The sequence below is a fragment of the Mustela erminea genome, chromosome 4 (assembly GCF_009829155.1).
Source record: "Mustela erminea isolate mMusErm1 chromosome 4, mMusErm1.Pri, whole genome shotgun sequence".
Classification (NCBI taxonomy): Eukaryota; Metazoa; Chordata; class Mammalia; order Carnivora; family Mustelidae; genus Mustela; species Mustela erminea.
The window spans coordinates 20493741-20518423 of record NC_045617.1 but is presented as its reverse complement, the minus strand read 5'-3'; the positions used below and the strand labels follow the sequence as shown (position 1 = coordinate 20518423).

Here is a 24683-nt window from a genome sequence, read left to right as displayed (position 1 = left end):
TGCTTCTTGTGTCTCTGGTGGGTTGTATCATTTTTTTCCCTCCCTACATCCTCAGCAATCAGAGATCCCTGGGGCTCAGAGAATACCTAGTGGAGGGTCAATACCAGATTTTTTTCCCCCTCAAGACTCTTTGGTACTTTACAAGGGATTGCACTGGGAGATAAGGTGAGGGGTAACTTCTATGAAAATTCTGCTTTCCTGAAATTCACTCAACAAATACGTAGTGAGCATAAACCTAGGTATCAAGTGCTATTCCATTGCTCTTACAACACATCCGTGAATAACCCACACAGTTTCATGGAGTTTACATTCTGGGTGTCTAGTCTCTCTATATAGAGTCTATATACATAGACTGTGTGTGGGGGGAGCATGCTGGGGGTATTGTCATGTTGCATTGTTGATTCTGCTGAAATGGTTTCTCTGAGTCAGTCCTAGAGGAAAAGGGATTGACTCCACACTTCAAATATGATGTATTTACTGTTTTATGGCCCCAACTATGGGGCGTAGTCACAGATTTAAGGAAATAGAAAAGACTCTACTTGACACCCTATCCTACCCTGTTACAGACAAGGATGTAGGGGCCTGGAGAACAAATGGATCCGAGTATCTTCTGAAATACATTCCCCCCCTTACAAACTCTGGGCTGAAAATTGAGGGGGTGTGTACCAGACAACGGGCAGGTAGATGTATTATCCTCTATGTACAGAATGGGAGATGCTGCTAAGTGCTTGATTCTTTTCATGTTTTCCAATTCAGAATTTTAAGAGAAAACAATCTGATTGTTTGAATTCATCTTTACACACCACTAGATAATGGGATGTTGCTTTAGTACAGTCCTCTTGTCCAGTCAGCTGTAGTCATGACAGGAAGAGGTAGGACACGGGCCTAAATAGGGCTCCTCCTTCAAACTAGGGCTATGGGAAGCCTCTTCATTTCGAAAGGCTCCGAACTGGCAGGGAACAAAACAACAATTGGTCAAAATTACTATGAGCACCCAACCCGTATTTCTCTATATGAAATCCTGATACACTGTGTTTAACTAATAGAAAAAAAATATGACTTTTTTCTCCCTAGACTGAAGCTGGAGTCCCATCTGAGAGCCGAGTGAGGCTCTTAAGAATGACAAATTCAAAGTTTCAGGTCATTGTGTGGTGGTTAGTAGGTATATGGGTCAGTGGTTCAGTAGGTTCTCATTTGCCAAGTACAGGAATGTGAAATATGAACTCTGCAAAGTGGCTTTGTAAATTGTGGAGAAGGTAGAAGAATTTTTGTGTTTTCAGTCTATGTATGTGAGCCTCTGTGCATGCCTGCTGGAACCACGGCGTCGGTTCAGACAGGGTCAGCAGCTGGGCTGCTTTTGTTTATTTCGTGCTATTGCTGAGAATGAAGAACTAGGTGGTCCTCTAGGATGCTTCTGGAAAATCTTTTGGAAAAGAAAATGGTAGGGTGTTTCAGAACCACTTCTTCCTGTTTGGGTCTGACGGAGGGAATATTATGGGGTTGCAGTGTGTTTTGAGCACTGGGTCAGTCTACACTTGTTAAGGCTCTAGACTTCTGGGATTCAGAGTTGTTAGTTTCGATGTCACATACGACTCTTAGAAGGTTTTGTTTGGTCAGCCTGGTATTGTGGTTGCTGTTGCTTTAATTTAATTAGTTACCAATGGAAAACTCAGGCTATTCCAAACTCCCCAAATTTCACATTTCCAGCTTCTGTTGGAATTCTGGTCCTTTAAGACTCGTGTTCTTTCATGGTTGAGAGTCAGTTCAGTTGAACAACTGCGGGCTTTTTAGGTAGGTCTGGCAGGTGCCCTCTTAATTTTGTCAGTCAAACCCTACCACTTTACTCCTTTATGGTAACTCACCAGCTCTGTAGGCACTGGGGTTTGTGACTCCAGACTGAACAGCTGGTAGCTGGCAGATAGTTCTCTGGAGGCAGGAAGCAAGGGAATAATCACGCTGCCCTTTGTTTCGAAACCTGGCTCTTCAGCCTAGCTGAATGACAGCTGACAATATATCCTTAACTTTTCTAAGTCTCAGGTTTCTCATCTACAAATGCCACCTCATAGGATTAATGTAATAATCAAATCAACATGAACCTATCATGGAGTTCATTTAACTCCTTTTTTCTCCTCTAGAAACAGTTAAGTTATGCTTCCATTTTTCTAATAATGTGTTAGAAATTTACTTTATTAAACCTTGTAACTGCTATAAACCTAAAATATTCTTGTTACGCTGTTAGATCAAACCAAAGTACTAAAAGCAAAGCTACCATCTAATTCCAGATTTCATGTAAATTAGTAAATGTTTTCAGGATTAAGAAAATATACCTCAGATACTTTGGTGTAATTCAATTCAAAGTATCCCCGAAAGAAAGATGAATCTGAGAATCTAGCCATACTTGCAAAAGTGTGCCAGTGTTTATTTAGAATCCCTTCTATTTTATTAGAAACAGGAACAGTAATTTCACCAGCAGGAAATAATACAATGCAAGTAAGTGTGACACTCCTTTGATTGTTGTTCACGGCAGACACCTTGGATCCAAGGTAACAATCCAAATGAGAAATAATAAACCTCCATTCGCTGGCGATTCATTTATTAAGTCCTGCTCAACCAGATGAAGGCTCCCACTGGGAGGAAGAGTTGCTGTTCCTCGTGGCTGGCTTTGCGTTTCTTTCAGTGCTCTAAAGAACTTTGTACGGGGCAGCTTTGCTCTGCTGTGTCAGGCCGCGGGACAGGAGTTGATGCTCACGGCGCCGCTGACCAGGGCTGCTTTGCTGAAGCTCACGGGGCGCCCGTCAATCACGAAGTGACGGATGCAGCCTGTGAAGGGTCTGCCAGGGGCCAAGCGTGGTGTCAGCAGAGACTCTGGAAAAGGGAAGAAGTGAAAACAAAGATTGCAGGTGAGCCCTTCCAAGCCCAAATGTTACTCTGGCAAAAATATGCGCAACAACGCTCACATCATCAAGATGATTTACATGTCAAAATGGAATGTAGTGATAATTTACTCATTTTCTCAGGAACTTTATCTGCTTCTGAAGTAACGTGACCATGTGATAATTTTAAAGCTTTGCCATGTTTCCCATGATCAAAGTTCTGAGCGGATTTCAGCTATCTTCCAGGGCTAAAATTTCCTACTTACATATAAAATTTCAGTAGTAAATTTTCAGGACCTACCTATGCTGATGCTTTTTAGAGTTAACTTTGCCTGGTTCTCACTTAGTTGGGGTGATTCACTCAGAAAAGGGAAAGGGATTTCAGCTTCTCCACTATTTTTAGACTTGGTTAATGTTTCCGTTTAATTTGTATCATTACCCTTCACCCTTAAGCCGCCACACTTTTGCCAAGCTCATAAGATATAATGAGAAAATAATGAATTCACATAAGCTAAATTTTAATTTTTCTGAGCTCAGGATTTAAGAACTAGATAGGGGGTTCCTGGGTGGCTCAGAGGGTTAAGCTTCTACCTTCAGCTCAGGACATGGTCTCAGGGTCCTGGGATTGAACCCCACTTTGGGCTCTCTGCTCAGCAAGGAGCTTGCTTTCCCCCTCTGCCGCCTACCTCTCTGCCTACTTGTGATCTCTCTCTCTGTGTCAAATAAATAAGTAAAATCTTAAAAAAAAAAAGAACTTAAATAGGATAATGATAACTGGTCTAGTCTTTTCATGAGCAGGGGTGTCCTCTAGTATGCCAGGGGAACTTTCTCCCCCTTATCTTAGAGGTCTAGAAGAAACCTTACACTTATTAATTGTACAGATACAATTAAATGTGTTGGATGATAGAAGCAATATAATTTAAAGCAATTTAGAGAGCTTAGAAATATCATGGAATTAAAATCCACTTAGTCAAAGCTTATTATTATGTACAAACAGCTATGTGAGCAGTAGAAGATAAAAGATGGAAAACACTTAGAAATCACTAACTCAGGAAGGAACATAAAACAGGACAGCAAATTAAATATCATCAAGCAGCTGTAATAAGTTTTCTAAGCAGTGTAGATTAAGACTATGCAGAAGCTTGTACTGAAAATAAATCATGGAAATCGCATTTCATATTTAGAATGATAATTATGAAGTTTTAGATTTGGAAGGGGCTGAGAGATCACTTCCCTTTGTCTCTAGATTAGACTATACATATTCTTCAAGCTGCTCAGTGTACTTCGTCATCAGAATAAAAATGCGTGAACAGGAAAGAGTATAAGGGGCAGAAACATCTATTTCTTCTGCTCATTTTGGAAACTAGTTTTAGAACATGGATTTTGGTTCTGTTCAAGCTTACCACCCTGTGGTTCATGGGGAATATCATCTAGAGGAAATAATTCATATAGAAATTATGGTCTTCATAATTCACCACACAATTTATTGTAGATACTGACAATAAAGTGTCCCGGAACCCTAAGTAACTGATTAATAAAATCAACAGATGATTTTAAGAGCAAACATTCCTCAGGTCGAAAGCTTGACTATATACAGAATAATGCAAGGTTTTCAGTAGAGGAATGATCAGAACTGTGTGAATGTGTGAACTACATTATCTTAAATTATTTTTTGATTTCTAATTTTGATTTTTAAATTACACAGTAACATTGACTTTTGGGTAATATAGTTCATTAAATGCATTCAGTTTTTATTGATAGAAATAGTATCAGGATCGTATCATGAGGGGCCTATGTGATATAAGAGAACTGATTGAGATTCTGAGGGAATTCAGTGAGGCTTATTTATGACTAATTTCCTTTAGTTATTCTTTTTTATGCCTCAGTTTCTGATGTGATTTTAGTGGAATTAATGTTGAACAGCTCAAAATGATGTAATTAATGACATTTGGCTTACATTATAATTGCTTTTGATCTAGGCTCACTGGCATGGTTCCTAGATGGAATTAAAAGCTGTACAGGCGCAGTGGTTAGCTCCCCCAGCCCACTAGCTCCTGTGAGCTGGCTCATTAGCTACAATTTGCTGTTTGTTATATGTCTCAGGCAGGCTAAACTCGGCTTAAGGTACACCTTGCCCACCCAGTCTGTGGCACTTAGCTACTCTTACAGTGGGAGATGATGGCAGTGTGTAATGCTGGGACAAGACTCTGAAAACAAACAAAAATTGGAGACAGGGATGCCTGGGTGGCTCAGTTGGTTGGACGACTGCCTTCAGCCCAGGTCATGATCCCGGAGTCCCGGAATCGAGTCCCGCATCGGGCTCCCAGCTCCATGGGGAGTCTGCTTCTCCCTCTGACCTTCTCGCTCATGCTCTCTCTCACTGTCTCTCTCTCAAATAAATAAATAAAAATCTTTAAAAAAAAATTGGAGACAAACATCTGTTTGAATGACATAGTGCTTTGGTGCAAAGTAAAGAAGAAAGATGTTTAAGTACCATGAAGGAGAGCCATGCTTGGTTTGTCCCTCTCTCAGAGCCTAGCACAGTACGTAATAGACCATAAATGTTTGTTTCGTGTTGAATGAAGTCACGTTACCGGGGAGCAAGGAGTGGACTATTTAACTTCCATGAAATCCTGTGGTAAGTGTCACAAGAGGGCTAGGCAAACGTAGCACATTCTAGGGAGAGAGGGGCATGTGTGGGTCAGCAGAGGTCTGAGCTGTGTCCTAAAGATCAGTCAGGAGTTGGACTGGGAGAAGAGTGGGAGAAGCTATTCCTCAAAAAGGTATACCAGGGGAGGAAACCAAGAACATTTTCCCAGAAATTGAGGCTCCACATGCGATTGAAAGGCTGGGAGCAAGGAGGGCATCGGACATTCAGAGAACTGTAAGTCCCCAAAAGTGTGGGGAGACCCCAGAGGCAGGGGTGAGGAAGGGCCAGAAGATCAAGGACCTTGCTGAATTTGATCTTGTAAGCTCTTGGGAACCCGTGGAATACTTTAAATCGTGTTGTGGTTTCCAGGAAGAAAGCAGTGCACAGAAGTATAAGAACTGAGGTGACTCCTCTCCCCGACTGCCTGCAGAAAGTGCAGCGGTAGCCTTCACCGGAATCCCTTTCAGAACTGAGGCCAGGAGTGGGCGGAGAGGACTGGGCGTGGAGGTGGGTGTGGGCAGCAGAAGTAAAGAAGAGGATGGTCTCAAGTATTTCATCAGGGACTTACTGTTATTGTCAATACTAGTATTTGAAAAATTCATGGTAAGAGGAATGCTCAATCCCTACGATTTTGTGCGTACCCAAGGTCAGGTGCTTAATTTGATCTGTTCTCTCTCTCTCTTTCTTCTTGCTCTCTTAATTAATTTATTGCTTGCGTTTATTATTAAAATAATCTAGTTAGGACACGGAAAATCATGCCAGGTTTTTCCTTAAAATCACCGTCAAATTCCAGCTGTAAAAGCTTGGTTTTCTCCTTCTTATCTCTCTCTCTCTAGCTTTAACATTCCATTTTTCCAAGTTAGTAAAATGTGTGCAACAAACACTTTCAACATAGGTCATGGTTCCTGCTCCAGAGGGTTAAAACTATTGCAGGGGTCCGTAAGAGTCCTTCTGTCACCACCCTGGATTACACACCATTCTTGCCAGAGGACAGCAGGCATGTTACTGATGACGTTTGCAGGATGGCAGCTGGGAACCTCTCTTGGGGATTGTCACTACATCGGAACAAAACAACTTACGGTCTGCAGCTGTTTTCACAATTCAGACTAATCCTGGACAGGGAGAACTGTGGAGTCTCTTCTGTCTTAGTAAGGAAGGGGAGTAATTATCAGCAAACTTAGTCCTCCAAGATTCTCAGATCTGAGAGCAGTATTAGCAACTGAGTTTTCTTTGTGTTAGAGAAAAAAAGAGAGTATGTGTGTTCACTATGTGAACGTGAAGACATACAAAAGGAAGAGAGAGAGAAAAAATAAGCATATTTGGTAAAGGGAGAGTAGTATCTACCAGGCAGGAGACTGAAGTGTATCGATGTGTTACTTTGTTTTGATCCTTGGATAAGGAGTTGTAACCACCAGTATACTTTTTTCCTATGAAAGGACATTGTATATAAAACCCTTTGAGTTATTAGGTGAATTATGAAAACACAGGGCTCCATTCTTAGTACTATAATAACAATTATAAGAAATTACTGTTTTTTGGAATTGGAATCATGTCCCTTTTAAAGAACTCTTACCTGGAACTCCTCCAACGAATACAGGTTCCCTGTGATCTACTGGTTTCGGATTCAGGGGTCCAACCACATGGTTCACTTCAGAGTCTACATCCAACTGAACCACATTGGAATCTCTAATAACTGAAATACCGGGAAAAGACTGGTCATAAATGACACCGGAGTGGTTAATTTTCACATGAAAGAGACAAATTTATAACAGCGATGGCTGTTATTTATTCCAGAATAAACCTCACACTTTCTTCTGTATCATTGAAAATGTCAATGTCTAGTCAAGCAATCCCTGTAAAATTTTCCTTTGGAAGGGAGAATGTTTAGGATACTCTATTTTTTTCTTCATAAATTATACATTATGAAGAAAGCCCCCAAAGACAATTTTCAAATCACATGTGGCTTTGATATATATGGTAATGTTTGATTCTCTTTTCTTGGCCACTTGTAGACTGTCTTCCATCCCCTATTTTATCATGTAAGTTAGAGTCTGAGTTCTTCTGAGCCATCATTCCACACTTGGGATGCAGGCTAACTCTATAAATGGAGCCCAGGACACACTTTTTTCTCACCTGTAATTCTGTGCCATCTGCCATCACAGAGACTCTGCTTGGGTGTCACTGAGGTGGAAAAGTCCCTGATGCCATTGTTGACTTTCACTATGACCTGCAAAAGACAGGATACGTTATATAGTTTCACTTTCCTCGTAGAGCTAAAACTAGATTTCTTAAATTCACCCCAGAGGAACAATGCTTTAATATCTGCAATTGATTAGCTTTGCAGGGTGAACGCAAGGGGTCACTCTTTGGTAGGCTATAGACCGTAAATGGTTCCTAGGCGAGAGGACAGAATAGTAACAGGAGAAAAGCTGGGGGAGAGGAACAACAAGATAATAAAAGGCTTTCCTTTAATTCTTACAGACTGAATGTGTTCTACAAAGCTGGTTAAGGTAGCGGTGGAGGGTGCGGACTGTGCAGCCAGACTGCCTGGGTTCCTGTCCCAGTGCCCCATCACCTCGCTGCCTGTTTTCTCACTTGTGACACCTACCTGGGGTCACATTCGCTGGGGGGCTAACGGAGCTCATCCATAATTAGAATAGTACTTGACACACAGTAAGCAAGATATCGTTATATAGTTTAAGAGTACCAGAACTCAAATAAAAATCAGTTAGGGACAATAATGAAAATATGCTGTTTTCTCCTTAATATTTAGTTGAACACTTTCATGACTATTCCTTGGTCATACTTTTTCAGGATGAAAGTGCTGCTTAATTGTAACAATGTTTTGATTTCTAGCAATTGAAAGTAATATATATGTATATATGCACTTACGTACATATATACATATATACATATATATGCATCCACATATATATACCTGGTATGCAAATATATTATAAATAGAAAGATCAATGCTTTAGTGTTTGTTCATTCTGATAGCTGGATATATTTGCTGTTTTCATTTGTTGTAAAAATGTTTTCTCCCAATCCTTTTATTAAAACCTTTTAATTCCATTCTTATTGATTTTTTTTTTTTTAGCTTTGCCACATTTTCATGGCCCTTTGCTCTAATCAAATCAATTCCTAGCATATGAATCTGAATCTAAGTACTGCCTGCATTTAAATTTCATGTGTAGCTTCCCCATGATTCGCCACCCCCACCCCAGTTAGGAAAGACTGATGGACTAATTCTGTGAAATAAACAAGGTCAGAGAAGACAGACTGTTAAAACAGTTTTTAACCCATTACCTGCCCCTTCTTCATGTGAACATTTAGGTACTCTCCGTTGACACTGTGGCCATGAACAAGGGTTCCGGAACTGCTTCTGGGACGGACTTCAAAGGCAATCTCAAACTTCAGTCCAATATTAAAAGACTCATCTGGGGAGAGAAATATTAGCTCTTAAGAGCAGCAGCCTCAATTTTGTAACCATGGTGTGATTTTGTAATTATACATTTTTATATGTTTTTTGAAAGTTTGACACCTTTTTCAATAGATCAGTAGCAAGTGGCATTTCTCTTGTCAAACACACTGCAGAAAGCTCTGAGGGGGCCTGAGATAACTAGTATGCCACTCCTGTGGTGGGCCGTGGCGTGGGGACAGCATGGGGAAAAGACACCATGGTGTCTTTTCTCAGGGGAGGAGAAACTGATTCCAACCAGCAGGACCGTTTAATCTTTCACAAGCAAGGAGGAGAAAAGAGCAGCCTGGGCACAGGAAATAGTATGAACACGAGTGCAGAGGTCAGGACATTTGGAAAGCACCGTGGAGGCCAGTGTCCCCTGCCAGGGTAAAGCGAGGCCAGGCAAGGGAGGAAGGCCACAGGGGCAGGGCACTCATGCTCAAGTATGGAAGGTGGACTTTATTTTGCAGTCACTGAGCAAGGGAGCTGTATTTTAAGATAAGCCTTATTTTCAAATAAGACCTGTATTTTAAAATAAGTCTTAATAATAAAGATCACTGGTGCCAGTGCTGCAGAGCATTTCAGAGGAAAGAAAACGTGAGGGCAGCAGAAGCAGTTAGGAGCTGCTAGTGCCGTGATGTGAGAAAATGAATTCTTATTAAGGATAGCGGTGCTCACTCCAGGAGACGTGATGGAAACTTGGGCATCTTAATAATATTCACTCGACATGTCTCCTTATAAATCACTTTTTAATTTTTCCTGCTATTAGTTAATGCTAAGGGAGAATATCAATTGTGCAGGGTGCTGTGCATTTAAAGCTGTCTGAGCCTTTGAGTTCTTATCACTGAGATCCAATGAAAGGCTGAGAAATATGAGTGTTGGTGCTTTATTGTGGCTCAAGGAGGAGAAAGAGAAGTGCAATCATGAACAAGACAGAGAGAGGAGAGATGACCTCTGGTATTCTCTTGGACGTGGGGACGGTTTAGGAAGCTACACGTGGCTGCATTGTCACATCTTTATTCAGGGAATGTTCGGGGTACCGATCCCAGTGACCTCCTCATACCTAATAATTGCTCTGTAGAGTATTTGTTGGAACGGCTTGGATGGTGATTGTTTATAGACGGATAGGACTTTATGTACTTATTTTTAGAACTACTATGTTCCATCACTTGGCAAAGGGGCCTCACATGCCAGAGGCATACAATAAACATTTGGTTGACTGGATGAGAGAATAATAGCTATGGAGAATACAAACCCAGAAATAAAATTTCTGAAGGATGGGATTGCAGAGCAAAGGGAGGAAGTGGGACTTGCTTGGGTAGGGACAATGGGTCACGCTAAGAGGGGGCAGAGAAAGACGAGAGCCACCCTGCTCTGATTAGAGCCGCCCTGACACAGATTAGAGCACAGAGCAGCACGGGAAATCCTAAAAGGGTCAAGATGGGCTACATCTACATCAGAGGTGGGGCGGCTGTGGAGAAGCTCTGGACAGGGAAAGCGAACAGGGACAGGGGAACCTGTCTCGCTGGGTGTGGCAGGAGGCAACAAAGGGGATCCTGGAGGAAAGAAGCCATTTCCTAGGGCTGAGTGAGTTTGGTATTCTGAAGTTTTAACCCTGAGCCAAATCTCCCCAGCCACCTCCAGGAAAGAAGAATTTCGTGATCACTGTTACCTAGAACTACGTATCCTCCTTCTGTTGAAAAGTAGGTCCCTGTTTCCATAGGGCCTTCAAAACAAGGGGTCACGCTGAATGTCTGAGAAGCAGAGGCGATGGAGGCCCCATTGAGCTGAAGGTTGCCGAGGCAGCCACTGAAACTGTAGACCGAGTTGATCTGAGGGAAGAAGACATTTCTTAAAAGTCATTTTCTTAACATGCGCAGGTGTGCACCAAAGGGAAACAAAATGAAGGGATTCATGTCTAGAGAGAAAGGAAGTAGCCCCCTGTCTTAATTTATCTTGGCTGCCTGAAGGGTCAGTCATTTTCCAGGTAGTTGCTTCTTTAATGAGTTCTTTGAAGTTGGGATTTTGTATTTGATAATGTCAGCCTGCAGTCATTAGCTATGAACATTTCTACATACACTGTGACAAATAAGTTGCAGCTATAGTTTTGAAATTAAATATTAAAACTATCCTCCTCTGTTTTCCTTCAAGAATGACAGGTGGCCCCAAATCAGCTAATGTTGATGAGGGCTAGCAAAGTTCTTAATTGTTAAATCTACCATGGTTAACTAAACAGCAGAAAGCTTGCATTTCTGGATGCATTACCTGATCTTGCGGTCGAGAATTTATCATACCTCAAGACGTGAAACTTGGGCCTCTTTGGACAACTGATTTCACACTGCTTTGGAAACCTTTCTTTTAAAGGAGTTGTCATGAAATTGGGGCTACTTGCCTAAAATCTCAATATAACATGAGCCCCGCCTTTTTTCCTTTATCTACATATATTAGTGAATCTTAGAAATGCATCTATTTTTTCGTGCTGAAGTCAAATCTATATGTTAAGAAAGATACATTCCCTTTATTGCTAACTATTTTTGTAAAGATGCAATATTATTAACTTTTAAAGTAAAGAAATTGCTTTTTACTATAACCGCCTAACCCCCGCCCAGGGATAACCATACTTCCTTGCCCATTTACACATGTGTGTGTGTGTGTTTGTGTGTGTGTGTGTCTAGGAAACAAATAAGAAATCATAGTCTACAGAATGGCCCTAAAGTTTTTTGTCACTCAATAATACATAATGGAATGACATTTTTTACTTCTTTTTAAAAAAATTTTTTTACACTAATAGCATGTGTACTTGCTGAACAAATAAGCATCTCCTTGAGACATAACTTCTCATGACAGTTTAAACCTCTGAAATTGTTTCATCTCACTTCTCCGTCAGAGTCAAAAGACCACTCTTGACTTTGTAATGCCAGAGGGCAGACAGACATGTCCGGGGACAATACGTACTTTGGTAGCCTATATCCAGTGAAACTACAGTTCTCTTCTTGCCAGTTCGCTGGTGGTAAAATGAGGTCCTGGATTAAATAATCCATCGGCTCTAAAAGTCAGGGCTTTTCCTGGTCATGTCTGGCTTACCTGGACATTTTTCACAGCCCTTCCAGGAGCCACACCTCCCAAATAAATAGGACCCTTGATGTTCCAGGCAGCTCCTGTAGGAGGAAGACTCTCTTCTAGGACTCGAAGGCCATCAATGATCAGTCGGCCACTGCTCTTTTCCCGAATAAATATCACCTGGATGGAAAGAAGGACAATAGCACATGTCAAATGCATCCCAAGCTTTGGCAGAAGGCTCTGTTGCCTTTTCTCCAGACTCGGCTATTGTGGGACTGCGGGAGATCTGCAGAAGTTCTTTAAAAAGCTGACCCTTTCTCTGAAGGTCAAGAGTTTGTTTTTTCCTTTAAAGCTTGATTTAAAGTTACAGGCTTAATTTCTGAATTCAGCTTATATGTATTTAGCAGGGTTCTCAATGAAACTCTTCACAGCTGGTCAGCCCACTTGGTTTGTTCTTCTCCTAAATTTATGGTGATTAATACATCTTACATTTCTTACTCTTTCCATTATGTAACACTGATTTGTTTCAATATTTAAATAGTCTCCCTGTGGTATCCTAGCATCCTAACAGATTTTCTTTTCACTGTGTATCTTCCATGACTTAGCCTATAAAAGACACTCAGCATTTGCTGCTGAAATTTAGCAACTTACAGGCAGTGGGAAAACAAGTGAAAAATCATTAGAAATTAAACTTCAGGTTATGTTTGCTATTGGTCCTTTGGTGAAAATAATTACTCTAAAAATTACATGCAACCTGTGTCTCTTTTTAAATAATATGCTTCAAGATTTTTATAAGGAATTAAATTTTCTCAAAATTGAACTCTGAGCATATGGCAACAGAATTTTAAAATGGGTGTTTCTAGAAAGACCAATAGTGGGCATTAATGTCACCATCTATTTGCTGGTAATAATATTCTCTGCCTTCAACTCACATCATGCCACAATCCATCATTGTATTTCTCTTGGCTTCTAATCTTCAGTTTCTTATGGCCAACATTAAACATGAAAACCAAGCGGCCATGGGCTAAGAATAGAGTCATGAAGTCATTCTCTTCTTGATCTGAGACATAGAAAATCATCCCATGGGAGGAACGAGTCTTCAGACGAATGGAGAACTGAGATCTGGTAAATGAAAAGAAAGAGCTTACTATCTGTAAAATGAGACTGAGGGGGATCTCTAGTTTCCAACAGAAACACAGTGTAAGGAAGAATGAGTAGCCATTCTATCGAATCCCAAGCAGCATTACTTCTAATTATGTCTTAGCATTATTCATGAATATTGGGAAAGCATGACTAACTCAAAAATGTAAATCTTTTCCTACTTATTTATACAGCAGGGCTACATTCCACATTTGGAAGCATTGTTTCATGTAAGGATCATAATGCGTCTTGCTCTGAAAATATGGCCGCATTTGGTTTGTTCATGTGGACAAAATACTAGTCCGTAATTAATGTGCATATAGAAGTTTGCCTAGAAACAATACGATTTGTGTGCTATCTAAAATACAAGATTGATTTGTCTTTCCCGAGAAAAATTAATCAGTAGATATCATGGGCCCAAAACAGCCACCAGAAGGTGTAGGAATTAAACGAAACCTTCTAGACTTTTAGCTCTAGCCCGTATAGATAAGATACATTTATTAGGCTAATTTCTAGTTTGATTTAACTCTAAATTCTTCCCAATGAATACAAAATACTAATATTTGCCTAATAAGGCAAATAGCAAATAAGAAGGCATTAGAGGTTACTCATTGAATGCACTGCCTCTATGGACATTTGAAAGAGATATAAGACCTATGTAAGAATATCTGGGTGCTGACACTATAAAAAGAGATCTTCAAAAGTGCTAAGTAACCTGGAAATTTGCAGAATATTGGGAAGAGGGGCTGGGCTTTACAGATAACTTGAGGGCTAGCCGAGATACAAGTGGTTTTTGTGTCTTTGGTGTCTTTCCTTATTAACCTTCCAGTGGTTCAGAGGCACCCCCATTTTCAATCTGAAAGCAATTCGTATAGGGGAAGGAAGATAATATCAAGGTTAGATGATGAGTCATTGAAAATGTGCCACATGTTCCTTTCTTTGATTGCCTTTCTTTTTTTATAAAAATGCTACAAACTCCTAGGAGAATCCTGATTTATGCATCTTACTTTTGGGAAGAAAGTCTCAGAGAATGTTCATATATTGGAAAGTAAGAATTGTGTACTACTTAGGATTTATTTTGATGACAAAATAATAGGACTAAGTGCCACAGAAAGGAAAGATCATAGGAAAAGGATGGCATGTGGCAAATAAGTATGAAGTCCAGCAATGGCATAAAGTTTCTGGAAGGATAGTGTGTTACTTTACTTTTCACCAAAATCTCCTTTTAAGTGTTCAAACTCTTGGCGGCTGTTGGCTGTCCCTCCATACTGATAGGCGTGCTCTATTGCTCTAGGACTGTTGGAAAGGTGACAGTAAGAATCCCTTGGAACATTCCCCTCTGGGAACTTCAGGCCGGCAGGATCCCCTGAAGGTGCATCTTTACTTTTCTCCCCCTGTAAGAATAGGAAATAAATCATATTAAGGGATGAAACTGATGTGCTAGTAGCAAAAGTTCATTTGTGATTTCTTTATCATTAATAAAAATAAAAATAAAGTAATGATGAAAGTATATATTATTTGTGCATTTTCCATTCATGAAATATTAGGCCCCTCTCTTTCCTTGAGGAGATGACACTAGGTGCTGTAGCATTAAAAACAACAAATGATAACACAGTATGTTAAATCCAACATTCTAGTCTGTGATAATAAAGCAGAGCTAACCCAAAGCCTCAGAGATAACTGCTCTATCATTTAAATTAAATACACATCTCAGCCAATGGTGAAAAATGGAAATATTGACAATAAAATAACCCTGGGGAATCTGTCAATAAAACCCTCATGTCATAGACAACAACAATTCTTTAACACACATATTATTATTTATACAGCCTGTTACCAACATACTTAGTAACACCTTCAAAATATTTAAGAGTATTTTTGGTGATAAGTAATAAACGTTCATGTGACAGGATACAGAACAATGACCTTGTGCTCCTAAATTGCGCTGCTGATTTTAAAATTTAGAGCTGTGAGACGATAGGCTAATATTTCATGGTTATCTAGTCTAAATTTTGGGGGAAAAATTAAAGTTATTGCAAATAAACCTGATCATCCTGTCATTTATTCATGTATCCAAGCAATGTTTATTGAATACCTACGAGGTAGAAATGACGTAGAAGGACATGGGTATTTGTGCGTGCCCTCCGCAGGCACTGTGTGGTGGGGAAGAGAAAGGTGAGTGAGAAAGAGTTTCTTTTTTAAAAGGAACTGAAAACTGGTTTGGAAAAACAGGTAGTTAAATAGCAAACCGGAAGACAGGCTGTTGCCAGATAGAAAGGACCTTCGCTGACTTGCTGGAGGATGGGGTTTTGTTTTCCAGGAGGGCGCAGGTGAGAGATTAGTCAGGAGTTGGGGACTGTCCCCAACCCTGGTGGATCCTCCTCCTTCTCAGTCAGTGCATCCACTTTGCTATGGGAAGAGGGCATGTGTGAATCAACGGCAGGGGTCAGCAAAGTGGGGAGGCTACCAGACTACAAGGTCTCCATGACCAGCCCTGCCTTTCTCTGCTTCCATGTGGGAATCCATAGAGGACTAGTCTCTTCTCTGCTGCGGAAAGGAATAGACGCTGGGATATTTATATGTGGCAACCAAACACTCTAAATTCTCTGTAGATATATGCTCTGAATCATAATAATGATAATAAAAAGGTTATAATTTAATTACTTCCAACCATATAACACAGAGACTCTGTTTACTATCCTAGAATAGCTGTATATGTGGATTTTGAACCCCACTAGACTTTGATTTTATCAGTGTAATTTTTTTCTCTGAGGGTCTTTTTTTTTTTTAAAGATTTTATTTACTTATTTGAGAGAGAGAGATCATTAAAGACACGGCAGGAGAAGGGGTGAGGAGTAGAGGGAGATAGAGAGAGAGAAGCAGACTCCCCACTGAGCAGGGAGCTCAACATCGAACTTGATTGCACAACCGTGGGATCATGACCGGAGCCGAAGGCAGGTGCTTAACTGACTGAGCCACCCAGGTGCTCTCGGAGGTTCTGTTTTAATGCGGTAAGATTCTTTTGTGTCACATAACAGTCAAACTAGTTCAGCTACTTAAGCAAAAGAGAGCAGTGCATTATAAGGATATGGGAGTATCTTACACAATCCAAGGGGAGATAATACAGTATCAGGGGAAAGATAGTACACTACCAGGGTCAAGAATCAGGAATGGCAAAGCTAGAAGATTCAAGGAATTCCTTTTCCAAATGTTTCTGGTATCTTGGCTTTGTTTTTCTCAGCCTACGTTCATTTTTCTTTCTCTTCAGGGCAGCTGCCTTTTAAATTTCTACAAAGCAGCTTCCTTTCTATGTGTATGATTAACATAGAGCTCTTAAGCTTACATGTTTTCCATTCAACGACTAGCATAGGGTAGTGTCTCTTTCTAAGTTTATAAGGAAGGGGATCTGATAGCCCAGCTTAGTTCAGATGACCTACCCTAATCCAAACATCTGTATCCAGTTAGATGAAGTCACGTACTTAAAATACTGGGCTTGCCCTGTGTGTAGGGAATCAATTCTCAGAAAAGGGAATGGTTGGCTGGATACCTTAGAATGATGCCTCTTAAAATATATAAAATTTTCATTATCACATGAAATACCACATGAGAAACTATGTCCCCAATTAAATTTAAAAACAAAAATTATAAGAAATTTTCATGCTGGAACACAGGTGGTAAGATAGGTATTCTTATGTACTCATGGAGGACTAGAAATCAGTGTTCCTTTTTTGGAAAGTAATTTTCCCTGACCCAGTAAGTCCACCTCTAAGAATATTTTGTAAAGATATATTCAGCAATGTAATCAAAGACTAATACACAGTGATCTTCACCCATAAAGGGAGAAAATTAGAAAGCACTGAAAGTCTATTAATGGTTAAATAAAATATACACATAAGGTACAATATTAGGACGTTACTGTGAAAATAATTTATTATAGCCCAAATTGCTATGAATCGGCCTTGATAAAAATTTAAAACAGCAGCCACATGTTTTTCTGGATAGCTACTTAAGAAGCTATTGATACAAGGGTAAATATGAGAGAAGATTAGCAAACATTTGACATTCTGATTACCAAGAACTAGAAGGGAAATCTATAGTCATCCTGTATCTGTTATTATGAAGTTGAGTTTCTAAGGCTTTTTACAAGAAAGGCTAAGAGGTTCCCTATAATACTGAAAAGTGTATGTTAATAGTTCCAAGGTCTGTTGATTGCAAACTTGAGAGTATGAATATTTGTTAGGAAACTGCACTTGATAGACAGCTTCAAATAGAAAACTGTATTCGTTTAATGAGGTAAAGTGCGTGCCGTAGGCTGATCTTCCTCATCAGCCCATGATATTAACGTGTTGTGTCTGATCCACTGACCCGCGCTCAACTCCCAGCTGAAAAATTCCAGGATAAACCTTTTAGCATCAATATAAGAAGGGGACGGTAAGATCTCATCAGAATTTCATAGTCTCCTTTGAAAAATCCTTAAATTATCCTCTAGTGAAAGCCTTCATAAAAGTCATATGAAATTATCTTTCTCTCATGTGAAATTCAGGAGAGGATCCTGAAAAATTACTAATTTTGAGTTGTACAAAAATAAAATTAACCTTTTAACATTGACAAACCGTGTGTGAACAAAGGAGGAATTGCAAGGGGGTTCTCAAATGTGGTCCCCGTAAGCTGAAATACATAGGGAAGCGATCAAGATATAATGGCCGGTGAAAAACTATCAGAAGGCAGAAGCTGGTGGGGATGCTTTCCTCTTGCTGATGGTTCAGAAGCCAGCCGTGGAGGGAAATCAGTTCTTTAAAAGATGCTCAGCCACATTCGCATTCAAGGAAATGCAAATCAAAATCACAAAGAGATGCCCTATCTGTCCATTAGATGGGCAAAATTATAAAAATTTGATCATATCTAGTTCAGCAGTTGGGAGGGACAATAGGTTTTTTCAAATGCTGTTCATAGGAGTATAAATATTATCTCAATGTTGACAATGCATATTCCCTTAAGCCAAGCAATTCTACTTTAAGGAATTGATCCTCCAGAAACATTCACAAGCCTCTATAAAGAGATCTAACAGCTCATATTCATTGAATGTTTTGCTCTATGCCAGGCATTGTGCTAAGGCATTTCATGCATCAACTCACTTAATCTTTCTAACAATCCTGTGATGCAGATAGCTAAGTATGCATTGAACACCTATTATGTGCATTGTTCTAGGTTCTTAGGATACATCATTGAGCAGATTAAAAAAAGGAGATCGAATTCTAGCAGAAGAAACAGAGAGTAAATACCAAACACAATAAAAACAGGCTATAATAAAACGGGAAAAGTGCTATGGAAAAAAGAACAACTAGGAAAGGCAAAGGAGATGGGTAGTACTGGGGAAAGTCAGGAGACAGCTATGGTATTAATTAGCGGGTCTTAAGGGAGGCCTTACTGAATGCTTGAAGGCTGGGCCGGAAGGAAGAGCCGTTCATGCAGATGTTTGCAGGGAGAGTGGTCCAGGCAGAAAGAAAGACCTTAGGGCAGGAATGCACATGGCTCATGCTAGTGTGGGCAGAAGAGTGAGTGAGGGAAAGGAGCCTGGGTAACAGAGAGCGTCTTATGACATTGTAGGAACCGGAGTTTTTATTCTGAGTGTAGTGGGCGTCGGGGGCACTTTGAGCAGGGGAGTAACACGATGTGACATGTGTATAAGCATGTGGTTGTTGTGTGGAGGACAGTGGCAGAGAAGCTGGTGGAAGCCGGGACCCCTGGCAGGAGCCCCTGGCAGGGCTCAGGTGGGAGATAACGGTGGCTTGGACCAGGGTGGGAGGGGCGGCACCCGAGGGACTTGTTAAGGTTGGACCAGGAAGTGGGTGGGGAGACCAGCCTGAAAGAGTGGGAAGGAATTGGAAGCTTCATCTGTAATGAAAGCCACTGATGTATACGCTGGATGTAAATGAATGAGGAAAAAAACTGTCCTCAGGGGATGCAGTTTAAGAACTCAAGATTTTGTTAATGGAGCGTTTCTAGTTGATATCACGGATCAGCCAGCCATGCCTCTGAGTGGTTGATGTGAAGGTCAGGGGAGGAGGGGAGAACAGGAGATCAGAAACTTTAAGAATTTCCATGGCTGTGACAGAAGCCCGAGATCGTGACTCAAAAGCAAATGGTACTGAGAATGACAGTACTAAATAATATACATTATACATATGAATGGTTAAGTATGGGGCAGTTTTAATCATTATAATGAAAAATTCCGTATGGAATAAATTTGATTCAAAGTGTTTCTCTGGGAACAAAGACTGATACACCAAAGCTGGGAAACAACAGTATCAGGTACTAGAAGAATCCCAACTTTCATATGTACATACAGTTGCAAACTGGAGTGAATTTTATACAGCATCAGTGTCTAGAACCGTGTGTGTGGAATGCGAGGACGTTTGAGAATCTGACACAGCATTCTCTTTTACCTTTTTATTCTGGCTTGTTTTAGGCTTTGAGGAATTCTTTCCTTTTTTGTAGAGAAAGTGCAGTGGCGGAGACTCAATAGGGCACTCAGAAAGAGAAGTGTGGACCTTCTCCACGTATCGCTGGAAGTCTTCGACCTCCACGTCTTGATCCAACCTGTGTAGCAGAGCGGGGGAAACCCTTAAAATGTGGTTCAGACTTACAAGATGAAAACTACAGAAGTGAAAGAATTTGGTATTTAAAATGTGTGTGTGTGTGTGTGTGTGTGTGTGTGAGATGGGTCTGCGTCAACCACTGTCTTAATAAGAACCCTTTACACAACCATTTAACAGTTTATGGATAACTTTGCCTGGCACCGGCACATTCTGACAGACGGACATCTTTTCAGTCACCACGTTCTGGATGGTGGGTACCACCTCTGTGTTACTCCGTGTGTATTAATTTTCTCCCTTGCTTGCTCTTGTACTCAGGGAGCACTTCCAGTCTTTGTCAAGGACCTTGATTAATGGCTTTGTTTAAAGTGATGCATTAAGAAGACTTTCTTAAACCTCTAACAAGAATTTGGGTATGTTACTCTGTGCTACACCATTAATAATAAGCACAGATATAATTACATCTAATATTTATAGCTTGCTGTATGCCAGGTGCTTTCTGCACTTTATCACATTTAATTGTTCTAACAAGGAGGCAGACATTATTATTATCTGCATTTTGGCATAAAAGAAGTGAAGGCTGACTTAGCCAAGGGCATGCAGGAATTTAAAGGGAAGAAACCTACACACAAACCTAAGTATGTCAGTTGCTCGAGCCCATGCAAGCTTTTAATTACTCTCCTCTGTTGCTATAAACTATAGAGAGAACTATAAATTTTATATATAACTATAAATTTTATAGTTCTCAGTTTAAATAATGTAAATATTTTCATTATTGACCTGATTTTTTTAATGAATCATGCGGAATTATGAATAATAAAAATATCCTACCTGGTAAAGTAGGCGTTACTGATACAGCCAGTGAAATTAGCGTACTGGGGACTGAAGGGTGAGCCTCCGAAGTAAAACTTCTTGTCACCTGCTTGTGTCTGTTCCACTTTCCCTTTGGTAGGATTCTTACTCCCAAGCCTGCTCTTATCTACTATCAGTTCATATCTGCAAAGGAAAAAGTTTCTTTACGCACCACACTGGTACCCTTTTACCTGGAGTTTCATTCTAGGTTGCAGGTTTTCTCATGGAATTAACATAGAACATTCTGGCTAGTGAAAAGATAACAACTTGCCAGACTCTTCATGAGGTCTGGGATAAAATAGTTGAATATTTTTACATGCATAAAAGACTCTCCAAACCCCTAAAAACAAGAAGCTCAGGTGATTAGTTACCAACATTTTGGGGGGGGGCGGTGGAAAAAGCAGAACGTAACTCATGGTGATTATTTCATCACACTTGGGGAGACTGTTTTCATTGTAAGGCACATTGACTGGTTTTGAGTATAATTGGAAATGGAGCCTATAAAGGCCAGTTAATGTCTTTTTTTTGGTAATGGGAGGGCTCCACAGAAGTGGGCATAGAAGCGCAGCCGTCTACAATGGAAATGTATTTCTTACTCCAGAAAGTTTTCTTCTTAAGAAAAAGAAATTCAGTATTACATATTTGAAAAATAAAGCTAAAGCTTTCAATATGCGGTCATAAATATAGAGTTCTCAATTGCTTAATTAAAAATCTAAATGAAACCAATGTTTGCGGATCTCCTTCTACGTGCAAAACAGTGCCCTCCATTCAGTAAGCGCTATGTGTAGGCACTTCCCTCAAGAAGGGTGGTAGCCTGTGGCTTGACTGGAAAAAACCCTTTATCTTCCTGTTAAGTAATTATATAGTGATTTATTTGGCATCTCTTGGAAATTAATAGCAACTTCTTTTTAAAAGAATGTAAGTTGTTTGCCCTACCATATATATATATTTTTTAAAGCACCAGAAAAGCAATAGGATGGTCTATTATTTATAGTGGTCCTTGAGCAGAATCATGCCCTACAAATAAAGGCATCTTGGGGAAGAACATGAAGTCAGGACCCGTACCTTGCAGGTGAGACGGAGGTAATGACGAAGTGGGACAGCCCATCGTGGTACTGCTTCTCAGCCGACTGCACCTTGATTCCCTTGACATCCATAACCACGGTGCCATTAGCCAACGAAATGGAGAACACATCTGACTGAAATTCAAGCACACGGTTTTAAGTAGGGAGGCCCGGGATCCAAAAGATGGACAAGTGTTCAACATTCACTTAATGATATTGCTTAAGGGAACACCTGATGTCCGGAAGGTTGCTTGTGAAATAATTTCTATGAAAACAACAGTGACAGCATATTGCTTATATTGGTGTCACCGGCAAAATTAGACACATTTCAACCGAGAAAGGAGCCTCCTCTCTCCTGCACTGAAGATTTCTAGTGCTTTTTTCCCACTGAGAGTTGTTTCAAGGTTAGCGCCTTCCCTAACTGGGGCATCACTATTCTGTCTTCGGGCTCCCGGCTGGGAAAGGCAATACTTCTGTCTCCTTGGAGATGTAGCTAGATGACCAGGCAAGGGTTTGGCTTGACCAGTCAAACTTGCCAGTTTGGCTTTTTAAGTGTCTTTTGAAGTGTTTTACTTTTCATCTATAGAGGTGGAAGACAAATAGAAAAAGGGCTGAAGTTAACAGTTCTTTTTACTAATTATTGTATTATTGATTGTTTAAAATATTGGCAAATGGATAATCTTGCTTCTCTTCCCTTGGAGGGGCACTGACCTCTATGGGGGGGGAGGGTACAACCCTCAACATAACTACTTTTTTAAAATTTTTTTTGACAAAAACTGTTATTTAACTAACCATGGTAATCTGAGGCAGGTTTGGTGGTGGAGATCCTACAGAGTGCTTTGGGTAAATTCTCACCATTGCTACTGATTTAAATTAAATTCAGTATAAATGTGACAGATACAAGCTAATAAATATGAAAAGTAAGAGCAGTTTTTACATATTATATCATGACCTGCTCTATCAGTGTATGTGTTGATGATGACCTTTTCAGAGATAAATCAGTTGGGTCTTAGGGTCACCAAACCTCTGGGTATCTTATTTTATTTTTGGAATAATATATCTTTAGAAGGTGAGTTCAAGTGTTCTGTAGCCAGTCCAAGAGCAGAAAAGTATGTTCTTTTTATTATTTTACAAAAAAAATCACATATGTATTTGTATATATACACAGAGGTTCTTAACATTTTTTGTGCTATGCACTCCTTTGGCACTTTGGTGATACACACGGGCCCCTTCAAAAGTAACATTTTAAAATGCATCAAACAAATATCTAGAATAAAAAGGAAACCAATTATATTGAGATACGGTTTCAAAATATTAAAACAATAAATCTGTGATATAGTAATATATGTACTTCTTTATTAAAACGTTAAATTATAAAATCTCTCAGCAGACCTAATAACTACTGAAGTTTAAAAGTAGCAATGAGCAAAAATGATATTTTGAGTTATCTGTGGCAACTATTATGTGAGATGAAAAATAACTATGATTTCTATTAACAATAAAGTAACAGGTTCTGCAAATATTACTGTGGTTTGTTGCTGATATTTGTAGCTGAAGAAAATGCTAAATTTTAGTTTGAGAAAATAAAATTTTTAAAAAACCTTATTTTTTTCTGACTTGGGTCCACAGACACACTGAATTTTCTCCATGAACTCCTGAGAGGTAGGTCTATGCATCTCCTGATATGCGATAGACTTAATTACAAAGTGTCTGAAATGAGGCATTCTGTGTGTGTTCATGTGAGTCCAAATTAATCTGAATTGAAAATCACTTTTAACATGCTCAAACAGTATTTTCAATAGACAAAACAATTATCACAAAAAAACTTCCCATAGGGAAAAAGAAATACTTACTCCTGAAGCATAATAGAATAGTAACCCATTTGGCTGTAACGTTCGAAAATTAAAACCTCCTTCAAAGCCATCGAAGAAAGATATTTTCTGAACTGAAGCAATAAAACTCTGCCCATTGAAATATGCTCTGCGAGATATCTGTGTGGCAAAAAAATAAATAAATAAAATAAAGTGAATATAGTACAGTGTTTATGATAATTATCAAATGCTGAAAATGTCAATTTCTCACACGCCAGAGCCCTTGCCTACTGGTTTCTGTATTAATAGTTTATGTTTTAACTTCCGGTTTATACAGGCATTCAGGCATGTTGACCGTTCTGTGTGTCCCTGGCCGATGGGATTTTAGCTTCTCCAGTTCCTCCACCTGAGTGAATAAAGATGCCCGCACAGCCTCTCTGGGCTTTGGAAACCCCCTCCCACCAATGAAAAGTGAAGCAAACAGACAAGTCCCAGAGGAACCCCCACACGACTTTTTAGCTTAATGTTTCTCCTTTTTGCTGGTGGCAGAAAGGAGCCCAAGGTCCTTAGGCTCACAGAGAAACTCAAAAAACCTTTTCCAGCTTTTGAGAATGATACAGTATACGTCTATTTGTGTGTGTGTGTGTGTGTGTGTGTGTTTATTTATTTAAAAGATTTTGACTGACTGGTACTTACAAGAGTGTCTTCGGGGCATCCATAACCAACTCCCAGGGTTTCCGTTTGCTCTAATAAATTGAAATCTTTCTTTTGGAACTGGAAACCCTTCATGCATCCTCTGAAGTTGACATCTAGAGGAAGGTGTGCTCTGAGGGTCCTGAAAAAAAAAAATTAAGTCTTCACTGATAACATGATGATGATGACAATGGGGATGTTACCCTGCATATGTGGGATATGAAATTTGATTTTATTTATAGTCATTTTTAGTAGCTTTGTAACTATTCATATTCTCATGCTTTCTCTCATAAGCATAGCGTAATGTCTAATCTATGCCTGTAGAACAGCTTTATTCTGCATCAAGCCAATTTGTTTACTTCTTTATAGTTCTGAAGATCCTTTAGATTACATTAGCTCATTTTATGTTTATAAAAATTCTGTGATATAAAAGGAAAGGCTAGGGGCATCTGGGTGGCTCAGTGGTTAAGTGTCTTCCTTT

General features: G+C 39.8%; 1 protein-coding gene across 2 annotated transcripts in view; it reads right to left on the bottom strand.

Moving 5' to 3' along the window:
- Window positions 1–2393: 2393 nt before the first annotated feature.
- LAMA4 (laminin subunit alpha 4) overlaps window positions 2394–24683 on the bottom strand; it is a 145252-nt gene continuing 122962 nt past the window's right edge. For both annotated transcript variants that reach the window (XM_032338784.1, XM_032338785.1), the window contains exons 26-38: window positions 24206–24344; window positions 23552–23689; window positions 21700–21833; window positions 20614–20778; window positions 19633–19786; window positions 14393–14580; window positions 12979–13168; window positions 12071–12226; window positions 10659–10818; window positions 8833–8963; window positions 7657–7750; window positions 7097–7216; window positions 2394–2865 (exon numbers count right to left, since the gene is read on the bottom strand). In XM_032338784.1, coding sequence (XP_032194675.1) covers window positions 2720–2865; window positions 7097–7216; window positions 7657–7750; window positions 8833–8963; window positions 10659–10818; window positions 12071–12226; window positions 12979–13168; window positions 14393–14580; window positions 19633–19786; window positions 20614–20778; window positions 21700–21833; window positions 23552–23689; window positions 24206–24344 — 1915 coding nt within the window. In that variant the 3' untranslated portion in view covers window positions 2394–2719. The remainder of the gene's footprint in view (window positions 2866–7096; window positions 7217–7656; window positions 7751–8832; window positions 8964–10658; window positions 10819–12070; window positions 12227–12978; window positions 13169–14392; window positions 14581–19632; window positions 19787–20613; window positions 20779–21699; window positions 21834–23551; window positions 23690–24205; window positions 24345–24683) is intronic.